At 56.5% G+C, this 19174-nt stretch overlaps 8 protein-coding genes across 8 annotated transcripts; 5 read left to right on the top strand and 3 right to left on the bottom strand.

Moving 5' to 3' along the window:
* Positions 1 to 932: 932 nt before the first annotated feature.
* On the top strand, positions 933 to 2156 carry SLS55_009096 (uncharacterized protein; the record flags this gene model as incomplete). The annotated part of the gene is made up of 2 exons (XM_066780500.1): positions 933 to 1971; positions 2026 to 2156. The coding sequence occupies 2 exons, from the start codon at positions 933 to 935 to the stop codon at positions 2154 to 2156; spliced, it is 1170 nt and encodes a 389-aa protein (XP_066629729.1).
* Positions 2157 to 2946: 790 nt separating this feature from the next.
* Positions 2947 to 4525, top strand: SLS55_009095 (uncharacterized protein; the record flags this gene model as incomplete). Its single annotated transcript, XM_066780499.1, has 4 exons — positions 2947 to 3170; positions 3244 to 3680; positions 3739 to 3925; positions 4153 to 4525. The coding sequence occupies 4 exons, from the start codon at positions 2947 to 2949 to the stop codon at positions 4523 to 4525; spliced, it is 1221 nt and encodes a 406-aa protein (XP_066629728.1).
* A 417-nt stretch (positions 4526 to 4942) lies between these two features.
* KRS1 (lysyl-tRNA synthetase) lies at positions 4943 to 6869 on the bottom strand (the record flags this gene model as incomplete). Its single annotated transcript, XM_066780498.1, has 3 exons — positions 4943 to 4950; positions 5006 to 6709; positions 6767 to 6869. The coding sequence occupies 3 exons, from the start codon at positions 6867 to 6869 to the stop codon at positions 4943 to 4945; spliced, it is 1815 nt and encodes a 604-aa protein (XP_066629727.1).
* A 348-nt stretch (positions 6870 to 7217) lies between these two features.
* MAK5 (ATP-dependent RNA helicase) lies at positions 7218 to 9588 on the bottom strand (the record flags this gene model as incomplete). Its single annotated transcript, XM_066780497.1, has 2 exons — positions 7218 to 8069; positions 8125 to 9588. 2 exons carry the CDS (start codon positions 9586 to 9588, stop codon positions 7218 to 7220), a joined length of 2316 nt encoding a protein of 771 aa, XP_066629726.1.
* Positions 9589 to 9893: 305 nt separating this feature from the next.
* TRM7 (tRNA (uridine-2'-O-)-methyltransferase trm7) lies at positions 9894 to 11033 on the top strand (the record flags this gene model as incomplete). The annotated part of the gene is made up of 1 exon (XM_066780496.1): positions 9894 to 11033. One exon carries the CDS (start codon positions 9894 to 9896, stop codon positions 11031 to 11033), a length of 1140 nt encoding a protein of 379 aa, XP_066629725.1.
* Positions 11034 to 11965: 932 nt separating this feature from the next.
* On the top strand, positions 11966 to 12530 carry SLS55_009091 (uncharacterized protein; the record flags this gene model as incomplete). Its single annotated transcript, XM_066780495.1, has 3 exons — positions 11966 to 12137; positions 12226 to 12250; positions 12491 to 12530. The coding sequence occupies 3 exons, from the start codon at positions 11966 to 11968 to the stop codon at positions 12528 to 12530; spliced, it is 237 nt and encodes a 78-aa protein (XP_066629724.1).
* Positions 12531 to 13247: 717 nt separating this feature from the next.
* Positions 13248 to 15341, bottom strand: SLS55_009090 (uncharacterized protein; the record flags this gene model as incomplete). The annotated part of the gene is made up of 5 exons (XM_066780494.1): positions 13248 to 13922; positions 13978 to 14514; positions 14567 to 14825; positions 14877 to 15089; positions 15145 to 15341. 5 exons carry the CDS (start codon positions 15339 to 15341, stop codon positions 13248 to 13250), a joined length of 1881 nt encoding a protein of 626 aa, XP_066629723.1.
* A 2349-nt stretch (positions 15342 to 17690) lies between these two features.
* Positions 17691 to 19115, top strand: SLS55_009089 (uncharacterized protein; the record flags this gene model as incomplete). The annotated part of the gene is made up of 2 exons (XM_066780493.1): positions 17691 to 17699; positions 17757 to 19115. 2 exons carry the CDS (start codon positions 17691 to 17693, stop codon positions 19113 to 19115), a joined length of 1368 nt encoding a protein of 455 aa, XP_066629722.1.
* Between the last annotated feature and the right edge of the window lie 59 nt (positions 19116 to 19174).

Below are 19174 nucleotides of genomic sequence, written 5' to 3'. Positions count from 1 at the left end.
GGCATGGAGTGCCGCAGATCATTCCAGACACCTGCCCCGAATGGCTCCGTGATTGGCCAGCATCTTCGCAGCCGCCAGAGTCCGCATGTGCCGATGACCTTTACCAGCAATGGAAAGGCTGGATGCGTACCAAGAGGGTCAATGTGAACGTCCGGCAGATGTGGGAGTAGATTCGACGTCCATCGCGCTAGGTGGATTCCGCTATTTCTAATCATAGCTTCTGTCGACTGCTCGGTGCAAATAATTACCTGTGGATCAGGTCGTTTTTCATCACCTCAAGCACCGTAGACGTCTTGACCGAGAAGTGATCAACGGACCCTCCCCTCCTCATCTGGCTTCAGCTACATCTCGCCCACACAGCATTCAGCCGCCGAGACCCAACGCGCCGGGGAACGCGACGTAGCTCGTATCAACCAAATGAGCAATTCATGGCTGATGCTGTGGTAGAGCAAGTATCACCTTGGTGGCTGCGCGGTGCATTCGGTGGTAAATCACACTCGGGAAATGTGTCCAGGTTGAATTCTTTTCACACCGACTTTGTCTCTCGAGATCGAGACGCATCTCACCGCTGCGGGTGATTACCACGGCTTACTGCAGCTTGCAACCTTGCAGGTCGGGTGAGCAGAGCGAGCCGTTCCATTGGCTCCTTTGAGAGCCGAACGATTATCGGCGGGGTCCGTCATACCTAGCTACCCTGTGTAACACATTGCACGCTGATGTTATTACGCCAACGCTCCGCATACTGCACTATTGTGAAGCAGTCGGGCTTCAATAGATCCGACCTCTTTCCGGGCAATATCAAGTTTATACCAACCCTTCAACTGCGCACATACGACAGCTCAACGATCGCGAGACTTGGCGCACTAACCTAGTCCACCCCCTCCCCATCCCAACGTTTCCATCAACAGCAGTGGCTCACATTGCTAGGCAGGATGTCAGACCTCACCGCACAGCCCAAAGGAAAGCCTCAGCGACTGAAGCTCATTACTTCGTACGGCCCTGTTTACCGCGAAATCAAGTCAACTGAAGCCCGTGACGCTCGACCTGGAGAGATCCCCGTCATAGATGTCTCTGCGATTTTTGGAGATGACCTTGAACCGAAGAGGAAACTGGCCCGCGAGATCGCTTCAGTGGCCGAAGACACGGGGTTCTTCTACATCGAAAACCATGGAATCCCCGCCACGGCCATCGAGGCTGCACTCTCATCCAGCGCTTCTTTCTTCCAGCAGCCTGAAGAGCTAAAGCGACAGGTGCATACATCGCAATCCAGGTTCCTCAACGGATGGATTGATCCCAAAAGCCCTCGCCCTTCTGACGAGGAGTCATCGGCAGACATGTGTGAACACTTCTCGCTCAAATACGACCCCGAGTATGACCCTACCGTCACGGACCTTGAATCCATTCCGTACGACTTCCGGCGGTGCTTCAAAGGCGAGGAATGGTACTGGGAAAGGACGTCACACATACCAGAGTTCAAGAAGAATCTCGTCGGCTACTGGCAAGCCGGGCTATCGCTGGCGAGACGCTTGACTGGGATTTTTGCGCTGGCGCTAGATGTATCAGAGGACTATTTCGCAGAGAAGACGCTGTACCCGGATGCAAGCATGACGTTGAATCATTGTCGCACTATCCAACACTCGGAGGGAAGCCCGGGATCGACCGATGCCCGGTCTGCGGTGTCGGAGCCATCATCAGCGGCCGAAACGCTTCAAAGGACCGGACCGGATACGTTGAATGTTGGAACCCACACCGACCTCCAGCTATTTAGCATTCTGTGGCAGGACCATCAGGGCGGGCTTCAAGTGCTCACGAGCCAAGGGGAGTGGATCAATGTGAAGCCGGTGGAAGGAGCTTTGGGGGTCAACATCGCCGATTTCCTGATGCGCATCACGAACGATCGTTGGAAAAGTACGGTTCATCGCGTCAAGCATGACGATTCCGCGGACAGATACTCCATGTCCTTCTTCTTCGGTAAGTGAGACCCAGCCGTGACATGCCATGAAGTATCTGAACGTTGCATGATAGGATTCAACCTTAACGAGACTTGTGGGGTGCTACCAAGCTGTGTAGACGAGCAGAACCCCGCAAAGTACGACCCCATATCGTGCGAGGAACTGGTCAGACGGCGCTTCCAAGTGGCCACTGACCGAGCTTGAAGTCTGGCTATGGGACCTGAAGGACAGAGTGAGACCGCAAATTGCCCTTTCCTTTTACTTTCCGCTGTTGTTATTCTAGAGTCGTCCAGGACTTGTTTTCCAGAACCCTTTTAATAGTATGCACTGTTCACAATTTTGGCCATCTCCAAGCAGGCGGGAAGAGCAGACACTGTCGCATGATTAGTATCGAACATCAAGCCTCGGTCTTTCAGTTTACACGATATGTCTCTGTCGTCCAATCGGTCGCGCCAGAAATGAAGAATATCGGGGCGGAGTACTGAACCGAGTCAAACACCTGGACACGATGATGCGAAGCGGAAGAAGCGCATAACCCATGGTTCGTTCCCTAGACGTGCATTGGCCAATTGCAGCACTCGGGCAGCCCACCGGGCATCTGACGGGTGAATTATGGTTGGCAGAGGGCGGCGGCGGCCCAAATCTGGCCGAAGGTCCGGACTGCATCGTGACCACGCGCGCCTTCCCCCGCGCGAGCCACGTCGACGCGCCGCGGTCCGACGTCATCCGCGCGACCATTAATAATCACTTGCACTATCAGCACCAACAAGATCCTCTGTGCTGCCTGGATCTCACCTGCAGGAAGATCGATGACTCAATTCCGCCTGCAGCTACACGATACCAAGACACTGAGGTAGTGGCTATATAAGAAGACTGCACCGAGCTGACTTCACGAGTGACCCCGCACCAGTGCACTGTCCTTAGCTTCAACTCCTTGACTCGCTCAGCTCACTCAACTTCTCACCACACTTCTACCCCTGAACAGACAGCAACAATGGCTTCCTACGACAGCGTCCCCAAGGCTGCCAAGACCCAACCCACCAAGTACAATGTCTCAATTGCCGAGGACAAGCTCCAGCAGATGAAGCAGCTCATCAGCCTCTCCCCCCTCGGCCCCGAGACGTACGAGAACTTGCAGGAAAGTCGCGACCTCAATGACTTCGGCATCTCGCGCAAATGGCTTGGAGACGCGAAGGCTGAATGGGAGAAGTACGATTGGTGAGTCTTGAAGTGTTTTGTTCGCTTGTGTTGTAAGTCAAGATAGACATAAGTTGACATGTACCCCGAACAGGCGCGCCGCCGAAGCCCACATCAATTCCTTCCCCAACTTCACTCTCTCCGTCAAGGACGACGATGACCGCACCTACAACATTCACTTCGTTGCCCTGTTCTCTACCAACCCTGCTGCCATCCCCATCGCCTTCTTCCACGGATGGCCCGGCAGCTTCCTCGAGTTCCTTCCCATGCTCGAGCTGTTGAAGAAGAAATACCCAAGCCCCGACAAGCTCCCGTACCACATCATCGTGCCCTCGCTCCCCGGCTTCGCCTTCTCCGACCGCCCGCCCAAGGACAAGGACTGGTCCGGCCCCGACACAGGTCGCCTGATGCACAAGCTGCTTGAGGCGCTCGGCTTCGGCGAGACGGGCTACGTCGTGCAGGGAGGAGACGTCGGAAGCTACGTTAGCAGGCACATGGCATCTCACTACGATGCCTGCAAAGCCATGCACCGTGAGTATCTCTCCTGAACCAGGCCACTCCAGCTACTGACACTTTTTCTTTCCCAAAGTCAACTTCTGCCCCGTCCCCAAGCCCGACAACGTGTCCGACTCGGACCTCAGCGACGAAGAGCGCAAGGCCCTCGCGCGCGGCGACGCCTTCCGCACCGCCGGCATCGCCTACGCCATGAAGCACGCCACGCGTCCGTCCACCATCGGCCTGGTGCTCTCATTCAGCCCCATCGCACTGCTAGGCTGGTAAGTAGTATATACAAGTAACCCCACACCCGCTCACCGCCACCCTACCTACCATAAAGCCCAGAGAGAGAGAGAGAGAGAGAGAGAGAGAGAGAGAGAGAGAGAGAGAGAGAGAAAAAAGGAGAGAAACAGACCTACCTAGCATTTACTTCCAACCAACCAACCAACCAACCAACCAACCAACCACACCACACCACTCACCCACTCACTAACCATCTCGCGCGTAGGATCGGCGAAAAATTCCTCACTTGGACCGACGCCGCTCCCCCGCTCCCCACCATCCTCGACGCCGTCTCGCTCTACTGGCTCACCGACACCTTCCCCACCTCCATCTACACGTACCGCCACGGCCTCGGCCCGCGCGCCGACAAGGTCACCTTCCACGCGCAGCCCGAGAACCACGCCAAGAAGCCCTTCGGCTTCTCCTGGTTCCCCAAGGAGCTCATGCCCACGCCGCGCGCCTGGGCCGCCACCACGGGCGACCTCGTGTGGTCCCGGCTGCACGCGAGCGGCGGCCACTTCGCCGCCATGGAGAGGCCCGACGCGCTGTTGGGCGACGTCGAGGAGTTTGTCGGGAAGGTGTGGGAGGGGAAGAAGTGAAGAAGTGAAAGGAGAATGATGGGCGTCTGGCAAGGAATGTATACCACCAACATGAAAAAAAAGCTCATGGGTAGTCATGATCAAATGGTTTAAGCGATATGATGATGATGATGATGCCTGCTTTTTGCGAAAAAGAGCCGTCCTCTGTGATGCGTGTCTTGATTTTTGTTTTTCTTGAAGACTTCTATCGACGTTGCTGCTCTACTCTGAGGAGAACGCAAATGATGATTGCACCTATACCATCCCTTTTTTGTGAAATCATGCCGCATGTACCCGTTTCGTAAAATTCCAACAGAACCCTCTCTCTAAATTCATTTTTTTTACTCATTCACTGCGTCTCCTTTGCGCAACTCTTGTGATTCTCTTTGTTTTGTCGTCGTAATCATTTATTTGTGAGCTGAAGCACCACGAATCGCGTTAGCAACCTGCACGATGAACGAAACGAGATGATAAATCAGGGGAGGGGAAAAAAAAACTCACCGATACCCTCCTCAGGCACGGGCTCGACGCCGGCGACCTCGGCGGCCTTGGGCTGATGCTGGGCGCTCTTGTCCTCCTTCATCATGGGGAAGGTGAGGACCTCCTTGATGGAGTAGTTGTCCGTGAGGAACATGACCATGCGGTCGATGCCCATGCCCCAGCCGCCGGTGGGCGGCAGGCCGTACTCGAGGGCGTTGCAGAACGTCTCGTCGATGAGCTGGGCCTCGTCGTCGCCCTGGGCCTTCTGGTTGGCCTGCTCCTCGAAGCGCATGCGCTGGTCGAAGGGGTCGTTCAGCTCCGTGTAGGCGTTGACAATCTCCTTTTTGCAGACAAAGGCCTCGAAGCGCTCGCACAGGCCCTTGTGCGTGCGGTGGTACTTGGCCAGCGGGCTCATCATCTGCGGGTGGCCCATGATGAAGGTGGGGTTGATGCACTGCTCCTCGATGAACTCGCCGACGAGGGCGTCGAGCATGCGCGCGTTGGTCAGCGGCGGCGTGACGTCGATGCCCGCCTTCTTGACCATGCGCCGCAGGAACTCGTTGGTCGCGTCCGTGTGCAGCTCGTCGCCCGCCGGGAACTTCTCGCCCAGCTTGGCCTCGAGCTCGGGGATCATCTCGATCCGGCGCCACGGCTTCTCCCAGTTGACCTCGTACTCCTCGCCGTGCTGCGTGTGGAACTTGGTCACGTAGCCGCCCGTGACGTGCTTGACCAGCGACGACACCAGCTCCTCCGTCAGGTCCATGATGTCGAACATGTCGGCGAAGGCCTGGTAGAACTCGCACGTCGTGAACTCGGGGTTGTGCGTCAGATCGATGTCCTCGTTGCGGAACTGGCGCCCGATCTCGTACACGCGCTCCATGCCGCCGACGATCAGCTCCTTGAGGTACAGCTCCGGCGCGATTCTCATGAACATGTCGAGCTTGAGGTCGTTGTGGTACGTCTTGAACGGCTTGGCCGTCGCGCCACCGGCGATCATGTTCATCATGGGCGTCTCGACCTCGATGAAGTCTCGCTCGTCGAAGAAGCGGCGGATGTAGGTGATCATGCGCGATCTGGTGATGAAGGTCTGGCGGGTCGAGTCGTTCATGATCAGGTCGAGGTACCTCTTCCTGTGGCGCTGCTCCTTGTCCTTGAAGCCGTAGTGCTCGCCGGGCAGCTGGTGCAGGCAGGGCGTGAGGAGGATGACCTCCTTGGCGAAGATGGAGAGCTCGCCCTGGTCACGGTTCTTGGGGTTCGTCCGGCCGGGGAAACCGACGATGCCGATGATGTCTCCTCTCCGCAGGTGCTCGTGTTGCTGCTGGAACGGCACGTCGCTGGCCGACTCCTGCGCCTGGCACATAATCTGCACGCGCTGGCCCTCGGCGCGCACATCGTAGAAGATCAGGTTGGCGCCGGCGGCGCGCTTGGTGTAGATGCGGGCGCCGATGCGGACCTCGACATCCTTGAGCTGCTCGCCCTTCTGGAGCGACTCGTGCTTCTTGAGGAACTCGCGCAGGTCGTCGGTGACATTGAACTTGTGCGGGTACGGGTTGGGCTGGTGCGTCTCGCGCAGCTTGTTGACGGCGCGGCTGCGGATCTCGAAGTACTGGTTCGGCGTCAACTCCTCCTCGCTCTCCTGCTTCTCCTTCTTGGGCTTGGGCGGAGCGGCAGCAGCCTTCTCGGCCTTCTTGGCGTCCTTCTCGCGCTGCTTCTGACGGCGCTTGACTGTGACGAGATCGTATCAGCATTGGGGCGTGCTTTGGGCGGCGGCGGGGATCTAACGCTCAGTCTTGGAGACGCGCTCGCCGGTGACGTCGTCGAGGAGGAGGTTCTGCTGGGCTTCGCCCTCGGGGACCGGGACGGTAACGTTCTTAGCGTCCGCCATGGCTGCTGGATCAGGAGTGGTGGAGGAGCAATTGAGCGGAGGAATTGTTTTTGACCGTCAGGCGGCGGGGCGGCCGTGCAGTGGATTCCAGTCATCGCCCGCATCGCCGCACAATTTTTCCGATTGCCCCGCCTTGAGCCACACCGCACCAGCCACATTCGCCGGGTAGCCAGTCACACTGCCAGCCTTGTCAAATGGGGGAAGTCATGGGGAGTTGAAGCATCGTCCCGGCGCACAGGGCCCCAGGGTCGGGGATCAAGCCATCCGGACGACTGCTTCAACTCCCCATGTCGCCTTCAGTCTGAGTATTTGGCTGTCCCTGCCGCCGAGACGAAACGGAAAGTCTATCTACAGCCCAAGGCCGTCCACGCGCCCCAGGAATTCCCCTCTACCCGATTCCTTCTCTCGGATCAGCGCGTCGATATCCACGTTGCCCGACGTCAGATACTTCGGGCTGACTCCCACATTGACCCTCTGGCTCAACAGCGCCTTGAGCTCCGCGCGCATACTCTTGATCTCGTCCTTGGATATATCCTTCGCATCACGCTCCTTCCTCTTGCGCCCACCTCCTTTGCTCCTGCCCATCGGCTTGTCCAGTTCTTCCGAGTCATACTCCACGCCCAAGTCCTCCGCAGCCTGACGCAGAAGATCATTCTCAGAAGAGTTCGACTTTGCTTTGGCGACGTCGGTATCCGCAATCTTCTTTGCAAGTGTCGCCCTAGGCTTTAACCTTGTGACGATGCGCCTGTCAATGTCGACGCTGCGCATGTAGTATGAGCTCTTCGAGACGTTGCTGTTCGCGTGCACCTTGGCCACCAATCTGCGCACGCCAACAACTTCTTCAGGTGCGCAGATCAGGATGGAAGAGCCAGAGCTATCTCCACGCGCGGTACGACCAGAGCGGTGGACGTACATGTCTGCCGCTCGCGGCAGGTGGTAGTGAATGACCAGTTCCACTCCCTTGATGTCGAGACCGCGTGCTGCAACATCGGTCGCGATAAGGATGGAGCCTGGCTGGGTGGAAAAGCGCTCTACATTGCGAAGACGCTGCTTTTGGATCATGTGCGAATGGAGTGCCAGAGCAGGGAGGTTCAGGTTGGTGAGGAACGGATGGAGGCGGCGGACGGCAGATACACTGTTCGTAAAGATGAGGGTGCGAGTCCTAGGGTGGAGCATCAAGAGGGCATAAAGGTAGAGATCCTGGCAGGTGAAATATTAGTATACTCCTCCTATAAACAGAATATTGGCTTCTTACCTTTTCTGTTGCACCACATTCAACAAGACCCTCCTTCAGGCCTTCAGCCATCTGGGATACGGGGTTGACATCGACAAACTTCGGCTTTTCCTCCCTGAAGTTGAGTTTCTTCAGTAGATACTCCATGGACTCCTGGTTTGAAAGAAGGTCTCCGTGCCACTTGGCCTTGCCCGCAAGCTTCTGTTGTAGGCCTTTGTTGAAGGTCGCAGAGAAAACGAGCGTCTGTCGTTGCACTGGAGCATCATCTTTGCCGCTTTTCTCCTGCTCGCCTTCTTCTGTCTCTTCTTCATCTTCATCTTCATCCTGGTCCCGGCGCTCAAGAACGTTCATAATCTCTTCCACCTCCTTGAAGTGGCCCTCGCTGAGAAGCCGATCTGCTTCATCTACCACAAGAAACCTGAGCTTCTTGAAGCGCTTCAGAATACCGTGACCGAGGCTGATGATCTCCCAGAGACGACCTGGGGTTCCCACAACAACATCCGCTGTCTCAATTTGACGCTGCTGCTTTTGTATCGACAGACCACCCGTGATGGTTGCAACTAGGGGACTTTCAAAAGTTCCGCTGCTGTAAAGATCCGTAAGATGCTTGGAGATTTGGTGTGCCAGTTCACGGGTCGGACTAAGAATCAGAGCCAACGGGATTTTCTCGCCTTTCTTGGAGGCTTTTTTCGCTTGCTGCATTTCCAAGAAAGTCTCCAAAATAGGTATGCCAAATGCCAACGTCTTTCCTGATCCAGTAGACGCTTTGCCTACTACATCGTGGCCTGCAAGGATCTCGGGTATTGTTGCAGCTTGGATGCGCGTAGGAGAACCGAACTTGAGCTTCGATATCGCAACCATGAGCTCATTCGACAGATTGAGCCGATTCCATGCTGAAGTATCAATGCCGTCATCCATATCCTCTCCCAGCAAGCCAGCGAACGGGACTGTGCCAAGAGGTCCTGCACCGTTGGTCTGCTTGTTGCCTTCTTGCTTGCTCTTCTCCTTCTTCTCCTTTTCTTTTTTCTCTTTCTTGTTCTTCTTTTCCTTCTTGTCCTTCTTCTGCTCAGCGTTCTTGGTAGCTCCGTTTGTCTGTGCTGAAGCCTCGTCCTTTGCTGGTTCTGGCTGAGCTTCGTCATCATCGTCGTCACCGAAGCCCTCCCATTCCGAGGCATCCTCCTCTTCATCTTGTTCCGCGGCTGGGGTCTGTTCCTTCTCTGTGCCCTTGTTCTTCTTCGCCTTCTTATCCGCGCTCGTCTGGAACGACACGACGTCGCCCTCACGCACGATGTCGACATCATCAATTTCCTCCAGCCCATAAAAGCCCTCGAAGTCGTCCAAGCGATCAGGCATCTCAACCTCCTTCCACTGCAGGTTCTCCTCGCGCACCCTCTCGCCGGGCTTGCTCGTTTTCGGCTTCTTCGCAACGGCCTTCGGGGTGCCAGCGCTGGCGTCATCGATCCGCTGGCGTTTGCGTGCCTTCATAGCGGCGATCTTGGTAGGCAATTGCCTCTTTTTCTCTTCGGGCGCCATCGTTTTTGCGTGGTGCTGGCGTTGTGTGGATGCGTTGATGTGCGGAGTCGCGGAGGTTGCAGTGTCGAGCGCCGCTGGGAACTTTTTTTTTTCTTTGCTTTCGCCGCAGACCTCCGCGCTCAACTCCGCAAAAACGAAAAAAGCTACCCACCACCCCGCCGCCAACCACGCACCACGAACCTCGCACGGCCCCGCTTCCGCCCGACAAGTATTCACCCTCGACGGGACTCGATCAGGGAACAGGATACCTTTAAAACATGGGCAAATCGTCAAAGGACAAACGCGACGCCTATTACCGGCTCGCTAAAGAGCAAGGATGGCGCGCGCGGTCCGCCTTCAAGCTGCTCCAACTGGACGAGGAATTCAACCTCTTCGAGGGCGTGACGCGGGTGGTCGATCTCTGCGCCGCTCCAGGCAGCTGGAGCCAGGTTCTCTCGCGCATCCTGATCAAAGGCGAGCGCTTCGGCCGCGCAGGCTGGGAGGACAAGCAGCTGCAGCAGGACACGACCACAACACAAGAAGCGCAAGCGGAAGAGACGTCCCAGCAACAGCAACAAACGGAGCCCCGGAAAGACGTCAAAATCGTCTCCATCGACCTACAGCCCATGGCGCCGCTCGACGGCATCACCACGCTGCGCGCCGACATAACGCACCCGTCCACGGTCCCGCTCCTGCTGCGCGCCCTCGACCCCGCCTACGACCCGGCCGACCGCTCCTCGTCGTCGTCGCCCGTCGACCTCGTCATCTCGGACGGCGCGCCCGACGTCACCGGCCTGCACGACCTGGACATCTACGTGCAGTCGCAGCTGCTGTGGGCGGCGCTGAACCTGGCGCTGTGCGTGCTGAAGCCCGGCGGCAAGTTCGTCGCCAAGATCTTCCGCGGCAAGGACGTCGACCTGCTGTTCGCGCAGCTCAAGACCGTCTTCGCGCGCGTGCGCGTCGCCAAGCCGCGCAGCAGCCGCGCCAGCAGCATCGAGGCGTTCGTCGTCTGCGAGGGTTTCCGGCCGCCCGACGGGTTCCACGCGTCGTTGGACGATCCGTTGGGCGCGGCGACGACTATGCTGTCGGGGCAGGCGGCCGAGAGGGAGGGGGGGAAGGGACAGACGAGGCGGGTGAGGGAGGATGGCGTCGTGGAGCTGGATTTGGGCGTGGAGGACGGCGGTGAGGTGTATGGTGATGGGGAGGGCGTCCGCTGGATACCGCCGTTCCTGGCTTGCGGCGACCTGTCGGCGTACGATGCGGATGCGTCGTATCATCTGCCCAAGGATAGGGTCACCCTCGATCCGGTGCAGCCGCCGACGGCGCCGCCGTACAAGCGTGCCTTGGAGATGCGGAAGCGGATGGGTGGCGCGTATGGCAAGACGAAGATTCTGGTAAAGAAGAGTGGTGGCGAATGAATCCTTTGAAGTTTGCCTGTTCGAGGAGAACCCCAAAACCTTCCGCGATCATGTGCTAAAACCGGAACAGTCTAAGCTGAGGAGATTTGATAAGCGATGAAGAGGTCTGAGCCGGAAGATACACCGAGTCGGCCAGGTTCAAGATACCAGGAGCATGCTGGATGCAAAGAAAAGTCCAGGCTAGAGCGGAAACATGATCTGTGGACGCGCGCATTTTCCAACGCGACTTGGCCCAACTCTCATGAGTGGTGATGGCATTCAAGCTTGAGAACTTTGGTTTGTGCATTTTAACGAAGGCTATAGAATATAACGGCACATTCCACAGATGATGCCATCGTCAGTGCAAGCGTGTTGGATTGCGGGCTGCCAAACTAAGAAGCAAGTAGTTGCGCATCCTCGCTGCCAAGCATACATAGCTTTTAAAGCACATGATCATCTTCTCTCGTTTATACCCTCAGTTTCCCGACATCATCTGACCTCTAGTGTTCAGATTGGTCGTCCAGAGATACACCAAGCAGTCTACCCTTGGCCTGGGTTGTCGTTGGACCTCATCACGCCTCAATAATGATGCATTCACATTTATCGCTTGCCTGGGGCAAATGACCTCCCGCCGATAAGCTAAGCGTATCATCAAACATCTACAGCCATTAGTATTTAACAGTCGCTTCATTCTATAATCAGTGATACACTCCTCGTGCGGAACTACAACCTGCGTGGCCAATCACCAGTGCAAGATTCAGTAAGTGCTCTGACCTACTCACACTGTTGTCCTCAGCTATCTTTCGCGCTGGCGTAATACTGCCATGGAAGCACCTACTCACAATTCCGAATCCCGCAGCGTACACTTCACACCTATGGCTCAACAAGGGGCACAATCGGCCCCGGGGGCGGAAAGCTTCGACATCGACATCTTGATTCAGCAAACCTGTCAAATGGTCAAGGGTCTCGAAGGCTCCGCAGCCGCCCTCTCACACTTGTTGGAGAACCTGACATCGGAGCAAAAGGCGAACGTGGAAAAGCAATATCACGCACTTCAGGGGCGCTATCTCTCGGGTATGCCTGAAGGGGAGCTGACCGAGTTACTGTTAGGCTTGAACCGAGAGGGTAAGTACTGAGTTGTTGGGCAACACTACAGATTGGCTGACCCTGCGCAATCAAGAACTGAGAATTGAATTATGTGCTGTCGCACTAGATAGCATGATCAGAACACGTAAACGGTATGAGCTGAGCAAAAGAAAAATGGAACGGCTGTTTGCGATGTTACGGCTGCTTGCGATGTGGGGTCAAGGGAGGTAGACTTGAAGGCGACCGATAAAGGAACAAGGCAGCGAGCGGGACCCGCAGATATAAAAAATTTCAGTGCTTCCAGATACTTTTGACAAAACATCATCCTGGAACGGAGCTCGAGCAGTAGATTATTCAACACTACCTAAAGAATCAAGTGTTACTATCCCTAGACCTTCGTTTGCTACTAAGGTCCACTGTGAGATCATCTAAGATGTGGTGCCATCCATTTGCATTTGCATCGAATGGCACCCTCATGCAGATTATTACTCGGGGTAGTCAGGTCGCGCTGCGCAGAGTCGTAGTCGCCTGACCCTGCATTATCGAGAGGTACACTGCACGATGACGGTACATTAAGACGTACATTTGAGTCACCGTTCACTTTTCATCGTCAGGGCCACTTTCAACTCGCTGCGGTAGAATCTCGACTTCCCTTGTGGCTCGTTTGACAGACGTTTGTGAAGATATTATAAGAATCGTCCTTGAATTTTGCACGAGAGACAAAGTCTTTGAGTTGCAGCACGTATACACCCGATTTTTGCTTGGATGGCCAGTCAGTTTATCTTCCGCCACGTTGTTGTCACTCTCGGGCTGTCCCAAGACAATTTCCGTGGATCGCCTACATGTTCATTGCTTCGCCAGATATTCAGAGCCCGTACAGACCGATCCCGCCAGCTACAGAAGTACATTCGTGTCATCAGCGTCAGCTGGATTCACGCCGAGATACGATGATGGAGACGCTTTCATGTGAGTAATCATTTCTGAATGTAGAAGTGTGGCCTTCTTGTCGCACAATAGGCTGTCTTTTACCCCTTTTGCCTTACGTTGTTGGTACATACAAATGGGACTTCCTCCACTAGAAAATTTAAATAGCCTATCGTCATCAGCAATATACTAGCTAAAACCTCGCACTACCTTCCTCAAGTCCCCTCAAGTCTTCCTCAAGTACAACGCCAACCATCCCAGCAACCGATACGCAAACACAATCGCCACCAAAATCCCCACCCACTCACCCTTCTTATCCGTCGCATATCCATACGCCTTCAAAACAGCCGTGCCGGCAATCTTACACTGATCTTCCAGCTCGCTCGGATAAATACACCTACACCCCTCCCCGCAGCCATACGTCCTATCCGCAAACTCGTTCACCATCATCCCCTGAAACACATAGCTCTGATAGTCCGAGTAATGTGCCCAATACCGCCAAAACACATTCAAGTCATCCGGCGCGACCATGAACCCGCCCACGCTCATCCAAAGGCCATTCGCAAACGCCGTCGCCGCGAGCGCGATGACGAAAACCGGCGCGAGAGCGGCGATCAAGACGACAAGCGACTCGGCCGCGAGCAGGTCGAGGAAGAGCCACATGACCCAGTTCCAGAAGCCCGCCGCGGTGGGGTAGAAGTTGGAGAGCCAGTAGGAGATGAGGGAGAAGACGATGGTGATGATGAAGAGGAAGGGGATGCCGGTGATGAAATTGGCGACCATGAAGGCGGTGGGGCCGTAGAGGCCGTTGGCGCGCTCTTTGACAAAGAGGGCGCGGTCTTCAAGGAAAGAGGGGATATAGGCGACGGCCATGAAGGACATGAAGGCGCCGCCGAAGAACTGTGGTTGCAAGCGTCAGGTAAAAGGCATTGTGAGGGTGCAGGGTGGCACATACGATGGCGTTGATGAAAGCTTGGATGTTTTTCTGTTCGGTGCCGAGCCTGAGCCATACGGTGCCCATGAGGATGGCGAGACCCATGTACATGGCAATGCGGATGCCATAGGCAATGACGTCTCGGTAGCTCTTGATGAGAGAGCGGTGGGTGAGGGTCAAGGGTATACGGAGTGGATTTGCAGAACCCGTCTGCTCGGAGAGCCCTGCTTCACTTGATCTGCTCGTGTCATTGACTTCATTCTCAACCTCCACACTGATCGTCTTCGCCTCTTCTGAGCTTTTCCATCTCTCTTGAAGGTCTCTCAACTGCTGGTCTGCTTTGCTGCTATCACGGGCGAAGTCGGTATTGACCAGGTCAATGATGAACTCGGCAGGGTTAGTGTACATGGGAATAGGGTGGTCCAAGGCTGCGAAATAGTTGTTCATGGTACGGATTGGGCCATTGTAGACGGTCTTGCCTTGGGAGAGGAGTAGCAGCTTGTCGAACAGATCAAATGTTGCCGTCGAAGGCTGATGGATAGAGGCAACAATGATCAACTGGTGCGGGTCGTTAGTCTATGCTTTCTTCAGCGACTAGGAGCTTTCTCACATTGTTTTCCTTCGCGATGTTGCGGACAAACGAAATGACCTCGTAGCTTGCTGCGCTGTCAAGTCCACTCGTAGGTTCGTCCAGGAACAAGATCTTCGGGCTTGTGATAAGCTGAGACGCTACGCTCACACGTCTTTTCTGCCCACCGCTGATACCCTTACGAATTGGGGTGCCAATCAACGTCTTTGCTTGATTCCGCAGACCGAAAGAACCCATCAAGGCTTGAATCCGGGCAAGACGTTCGGCTTTAGATACAGAGCTGCGCAGTTGTTAGCGAGGAGGGAGTAACAGCCCCGTTGCGAGACCATACCTTGGTAGAGAGAGCTTCGCCGCGAAGTTCAACGTCTCCTCAACGGTCAATGCTCCCAAAAGAGCATCTTCCTGCTCAACGAACGATGACAGTTTGCGGAATTTCTGCAGTGGCACGTTCCGACCGTTGACGTATAGGGATTTATCAACGTGGGCACCCGAGGTCGCATCGCGGTGGGCCAATACATTCAGCAGTGTCGTCTTCCCGGAGCCACTGGTATTTGTCAGTCCAAAGGATGAGATTCCCGATTAGGCAATGAGAGCCATACCTTGGGCCCATAAGAGCAAGAAGCTCGCCGGCCTTGACAAAGCCGGAGGCGGATGACAGGATTTCCTTGGGAGATTTTGTTTGGCGGTCTTTGACGGTGACGGTGACATGATTCCAGCTGTAGCTTGAAACGGTATTGTTCGCCAATCCAGCGTCCCTGCCTTTCTCGAGATCGGTGGCCGCTTGACTGGCCTCCATTGCTGCTGGGTCAGGGTCTTTCACTGAGACTTTTGTGTTGCAGGATGCGTCAGACATGGTATAAGGCTTGAGGAGAAGAGTGAGCGGTGCGATGCGAGGAGGGGATTGACTGAGAATTTGAGGGATTGTGGCAGAGATCTAGCGGCAGAACTAGTCGAGCTTGGCGGATGGGGCGGATCTGAAGTTGAGTGGAGGGTGTCGCTTTGGGGGCCAAGTGTTCGGGGGGCTCACGGGCAAACCTTAGTAAACGGCGATGCACCGTCACACTGGCAGTACCGCGCTGGTAGCACTGATAATGTACGCCGATGCTATAGATCTGCCCCGACTAGCGCATCGACCGGTCTCTTCGGAGGATGCAGTGAGCCGGTTCTTGTGGCTGCAGCCATGGCGGAAACGCCCGTCCATCTCACACCGTTTGCTTCTCAACGTCAGGCGGCTGAAATAGACGCTGATGTGAGGGGTATTCTTGATATGACGTGCAGCTGTGAGGCTCTAGCCGGTTGACACGAGGCGATCAAACGCGTGGGGACGGGCACGTGGGCTGGCAGGTATTCGCGCCTGGAGCAGGGGCCGCGGAGCACGGGCAACGGTGTTGTGAGACATGGTGTCGTTCGGGGAGTCGGGGAGTCGGGGAGTCGGGGAGGGGAGAGCGGTCGCCGGGGAGGACAGAGGACGGATGGGGCAGGAACAAGCGCGGCCGGCGGCGGCTGCAGTTTTTGGCGGCCCCCAAACACCACGTCGTCGACGGCCGCTAGCGCTGGACTACTGCCAAAACTCTGTCTGATCGCCGACTCGCAGACGCCTGTGCACGCCTGGTCGCCGACCTCGATCCGCTCTTTGTCGCCATGGTCCATCGCCGATATCTGCACCGGCCGGTGAACGACGTAGTCCTCATCTCAGCCTTGCACACCCCCGTACGCTCGCCTTCCACTCCCGGATGCATGCCTCTCACACGTGTAACCAATACTCGCTGATTCCCTTGGCTGAGCTTTTCTCGATACAACAGCAGCCAGGGTGCAGAGAGCGAGCGATCCTTCGCGGCTGTTCTGCCCGTCTCCAATCAAGCTGTGTAACACAGCCATAGTCTGGCCCAACGCCACACCTGCCACCCCACGCCATCTGCAGCCAACCGGTGGGGAAACGAGGCAGTCTCCTCGAATAGCTGTCTGTGTAAGCAACCCGGCCGCACCCACCTCGGGATGGACAAAGAGAAAGGTTTCAGCCGCAGCTGGAAGTCCCCACATGCTCGATTGGTGTCGTATTGCCCCTCCGCTGCCAATCAAACGCCGCAACCCCATCTCTTCCACACCCTATCGACGTTATTCATGCAGTCCAAATCGATCACCTCTGCATTGCCCAGCACTTGGAATTGGTGCCCTCTCAGGACACTCGGTCTTGTGACTTTTGGGCTATCTGCCCCACGTTCGCTTCAATGCGTAGACCTGTTGGCCAGGACTCTCGGTCCATCCTTCTTCATTCGGACCGCTAGACGCGCTGACGTGTTAAGCATCACTACTGCCTTGTACTGCTTTTCGACCAGCCCTATGCGACTTCCAGACCCGGCATACACTTCCGCCCGAACCGAGAGCCTCCGAGAACAAAATGTCCCATTACCGTTGCCCATCTCGGTTGCTTTCCTGGCCCCCAAGTCCTGGATTAGTCAAGCAGGACCTTTGCCGAGCGCTCTTAGCCCTTTGGGGTTACTTGGAAGCAATTTTGAGGCAGCCGCGCCGTCATTTACTGGAGATTTAAATCCACGTATCTCCACTCCCTATCAGAACATCTTCGTTTGTTCGACTGAAGTTCTTTCGATCGTTTCCCTTCCGCATCATGATGGAAACATGGGAGAGCAAGACATCGGAAACGTACAACGATAACATACAGAAGCTTAGGGACACTGAATTTCCTTCATTGAAAGGTAAGTTTATGTCATGTTGCCTATCGTGTTCCGAAGGGATTGGATATCTCGTCTCAATGTATTCACTTGGCGTACTTCTCGTCATTTCAATGATTTACACACACCTCCCTACATTCCAAATCTTGGACCGATCACTCACAACTACCAGGGGTAACCTATCTTGATTATGGTGGATCTGCGGTCAGACCGGCTCAGATGGAAATGCAAGCGCTCCGAATGGTGCTAACGGAGAGTAGATACCTGCCAAATCCCTCCTTGATGATGCTGCCGCAGACCTCTCTGCTCACCTTTACGGCAATCCACATTCAGCCTGCTCCCCGTCCGCATTAGCTGGACGTCGCGTCGACGAGATACGAGAACGTGTCTTGGAGTTCTTCAACGCCGACCCTAAATACTTTGACCTGGTCTTCGTCGCCAACGCAACCGCTGCCATGAAGCTCGTCATGGACTGCTTCAAAGACCATTGCAACGCTACTCAGAGCCTTCCGAGATCGCAGCGGCGGAGTTTTTGGTACGGCTACCACCTCGACGCCCATAACTCCCTCGTCGGCATCCGCGAAACCGCAGACGGCGGCCAACACTGCTTCGGTTCTGACCAAGAAGTGGAAGCCTGGATCCATGGCGGAATCAACTCATCCAAGAAGCAAAGGCGCAAACAAATCCGCCTCTTCGCCTACCCAGGCCAATCCAACATGACCGGCCGCCGTCTCCCTCTCGTCTGGCCCGCCCAAATTCGCGCCTCCCCCCACACCTCCGACGTTTTCACCCTCCTCGACGCCGCCGCCCTCGCCACCACCTCCCCGCTCGACCTCAGCGACCCCACCCAAGCCCCGGACTTCACTTGCCTTAGCTTCTACAAGATCTTCGGCTACCCCGACCTCGGCGCGCTCATCGTCCGCACCGCCAACCCCTCCCTCGCCCCCATCCTCTCCTCCCGCCGCTACTTCGGCGGCGGCACCGTCGACATGGTGACCTGCCCCCTCTCCTCCACCAACCCGACCACCGCCCCCTTCCACGCCAAGAAACAGTCCCCCTCCTCCCCGCACACCCACCTCGAAGACGGCACCCTCCCCTTCCACAGCATCCTCACCCTCGCCGCTGCCCTCTCCGCCCACGCCCGCCTCTACACCAGCATGCGCCACATTCGCGCGCACACCTCGACGCTAACAACCTACCTCCACGCCTCCCTCGCCGCCCTGCGCCACCCGTCCACCAACTCCCCCCTCCTCACCATCTACGACGACGACGACGACGATACCACCGCGTACGGCAGCGACCCCGCCCGCCAAGGCCCGATGCTCGCCTTCAACGTGCTCGCGCCCGACGGCGCGACGGTCGTGCCGCCCGCGCGCGTCGAGAGGGCGGCCGACGCCGCGGGCGTCTTCGTGCGCAGCGGCAGCCTGTGCAATCCCGGCGGCGCGGCGCGGCTGCTCGGCTGGAGCGCGGCGGAGCTGAGGAGGCTGCACGAGAGGGACGGGTTGCGGTGTGGTGGCGAGACGGCGGAGGAGGAGGCGGTTACCGGCGGGAGGCCGACGGGCGTCGTGAGGGTCAGTCTGGGGGCGTCGAGCGTGAGGGCGGATGTGGATGCGTTGGTGGGGTTTTTGCGGGAGTGGGCTGTGGATGCGGATGCGGATGCGGATGCGGATGGGGAGGTGGTGAGGGAGGTTGCTGCGGGGTTGGATGGAGGCGGAGGAGGAAGGGGAGTAGGAGTGGGAGCGGGGATTTCGGGAGGCTCGTCTGCGGAAATTGATGGTGTGGAGGGAGAGAAGATTCGGAAGGTGGGTAAAAAGAGAGTGTTAGGCTTGTTCTCGGCGTGCTATCGTGGCGGTAAGGCCGAGGTTTCGGGGAAGAGGTAGGCAGATCTTGTATATCGATCATCGCAGTGCGTGCTGACCATATCATTTTAGGAGTAAGT

Source organism: Diplodia seriata (assembly GCF_021436955.1).
Source record: "Diplodia seriata strain FDS-637 chromosome Unknown scaffold_9, whole genome shotgun sequence".
Classification (NCBI taxonomy): domain Eukaryota; kingdom Fungi; phylum Ascomycota; class Dothideomycetes; order Botryosphaeriales; family Botryosphaeriaceae; genus Diplodia; species Diplodia seriata.
The sequence above is the reverse complement of the archived record's forward strand: the minus strand, read 5'-3'. Positions and strand labels throughout refer to the sequence as shown.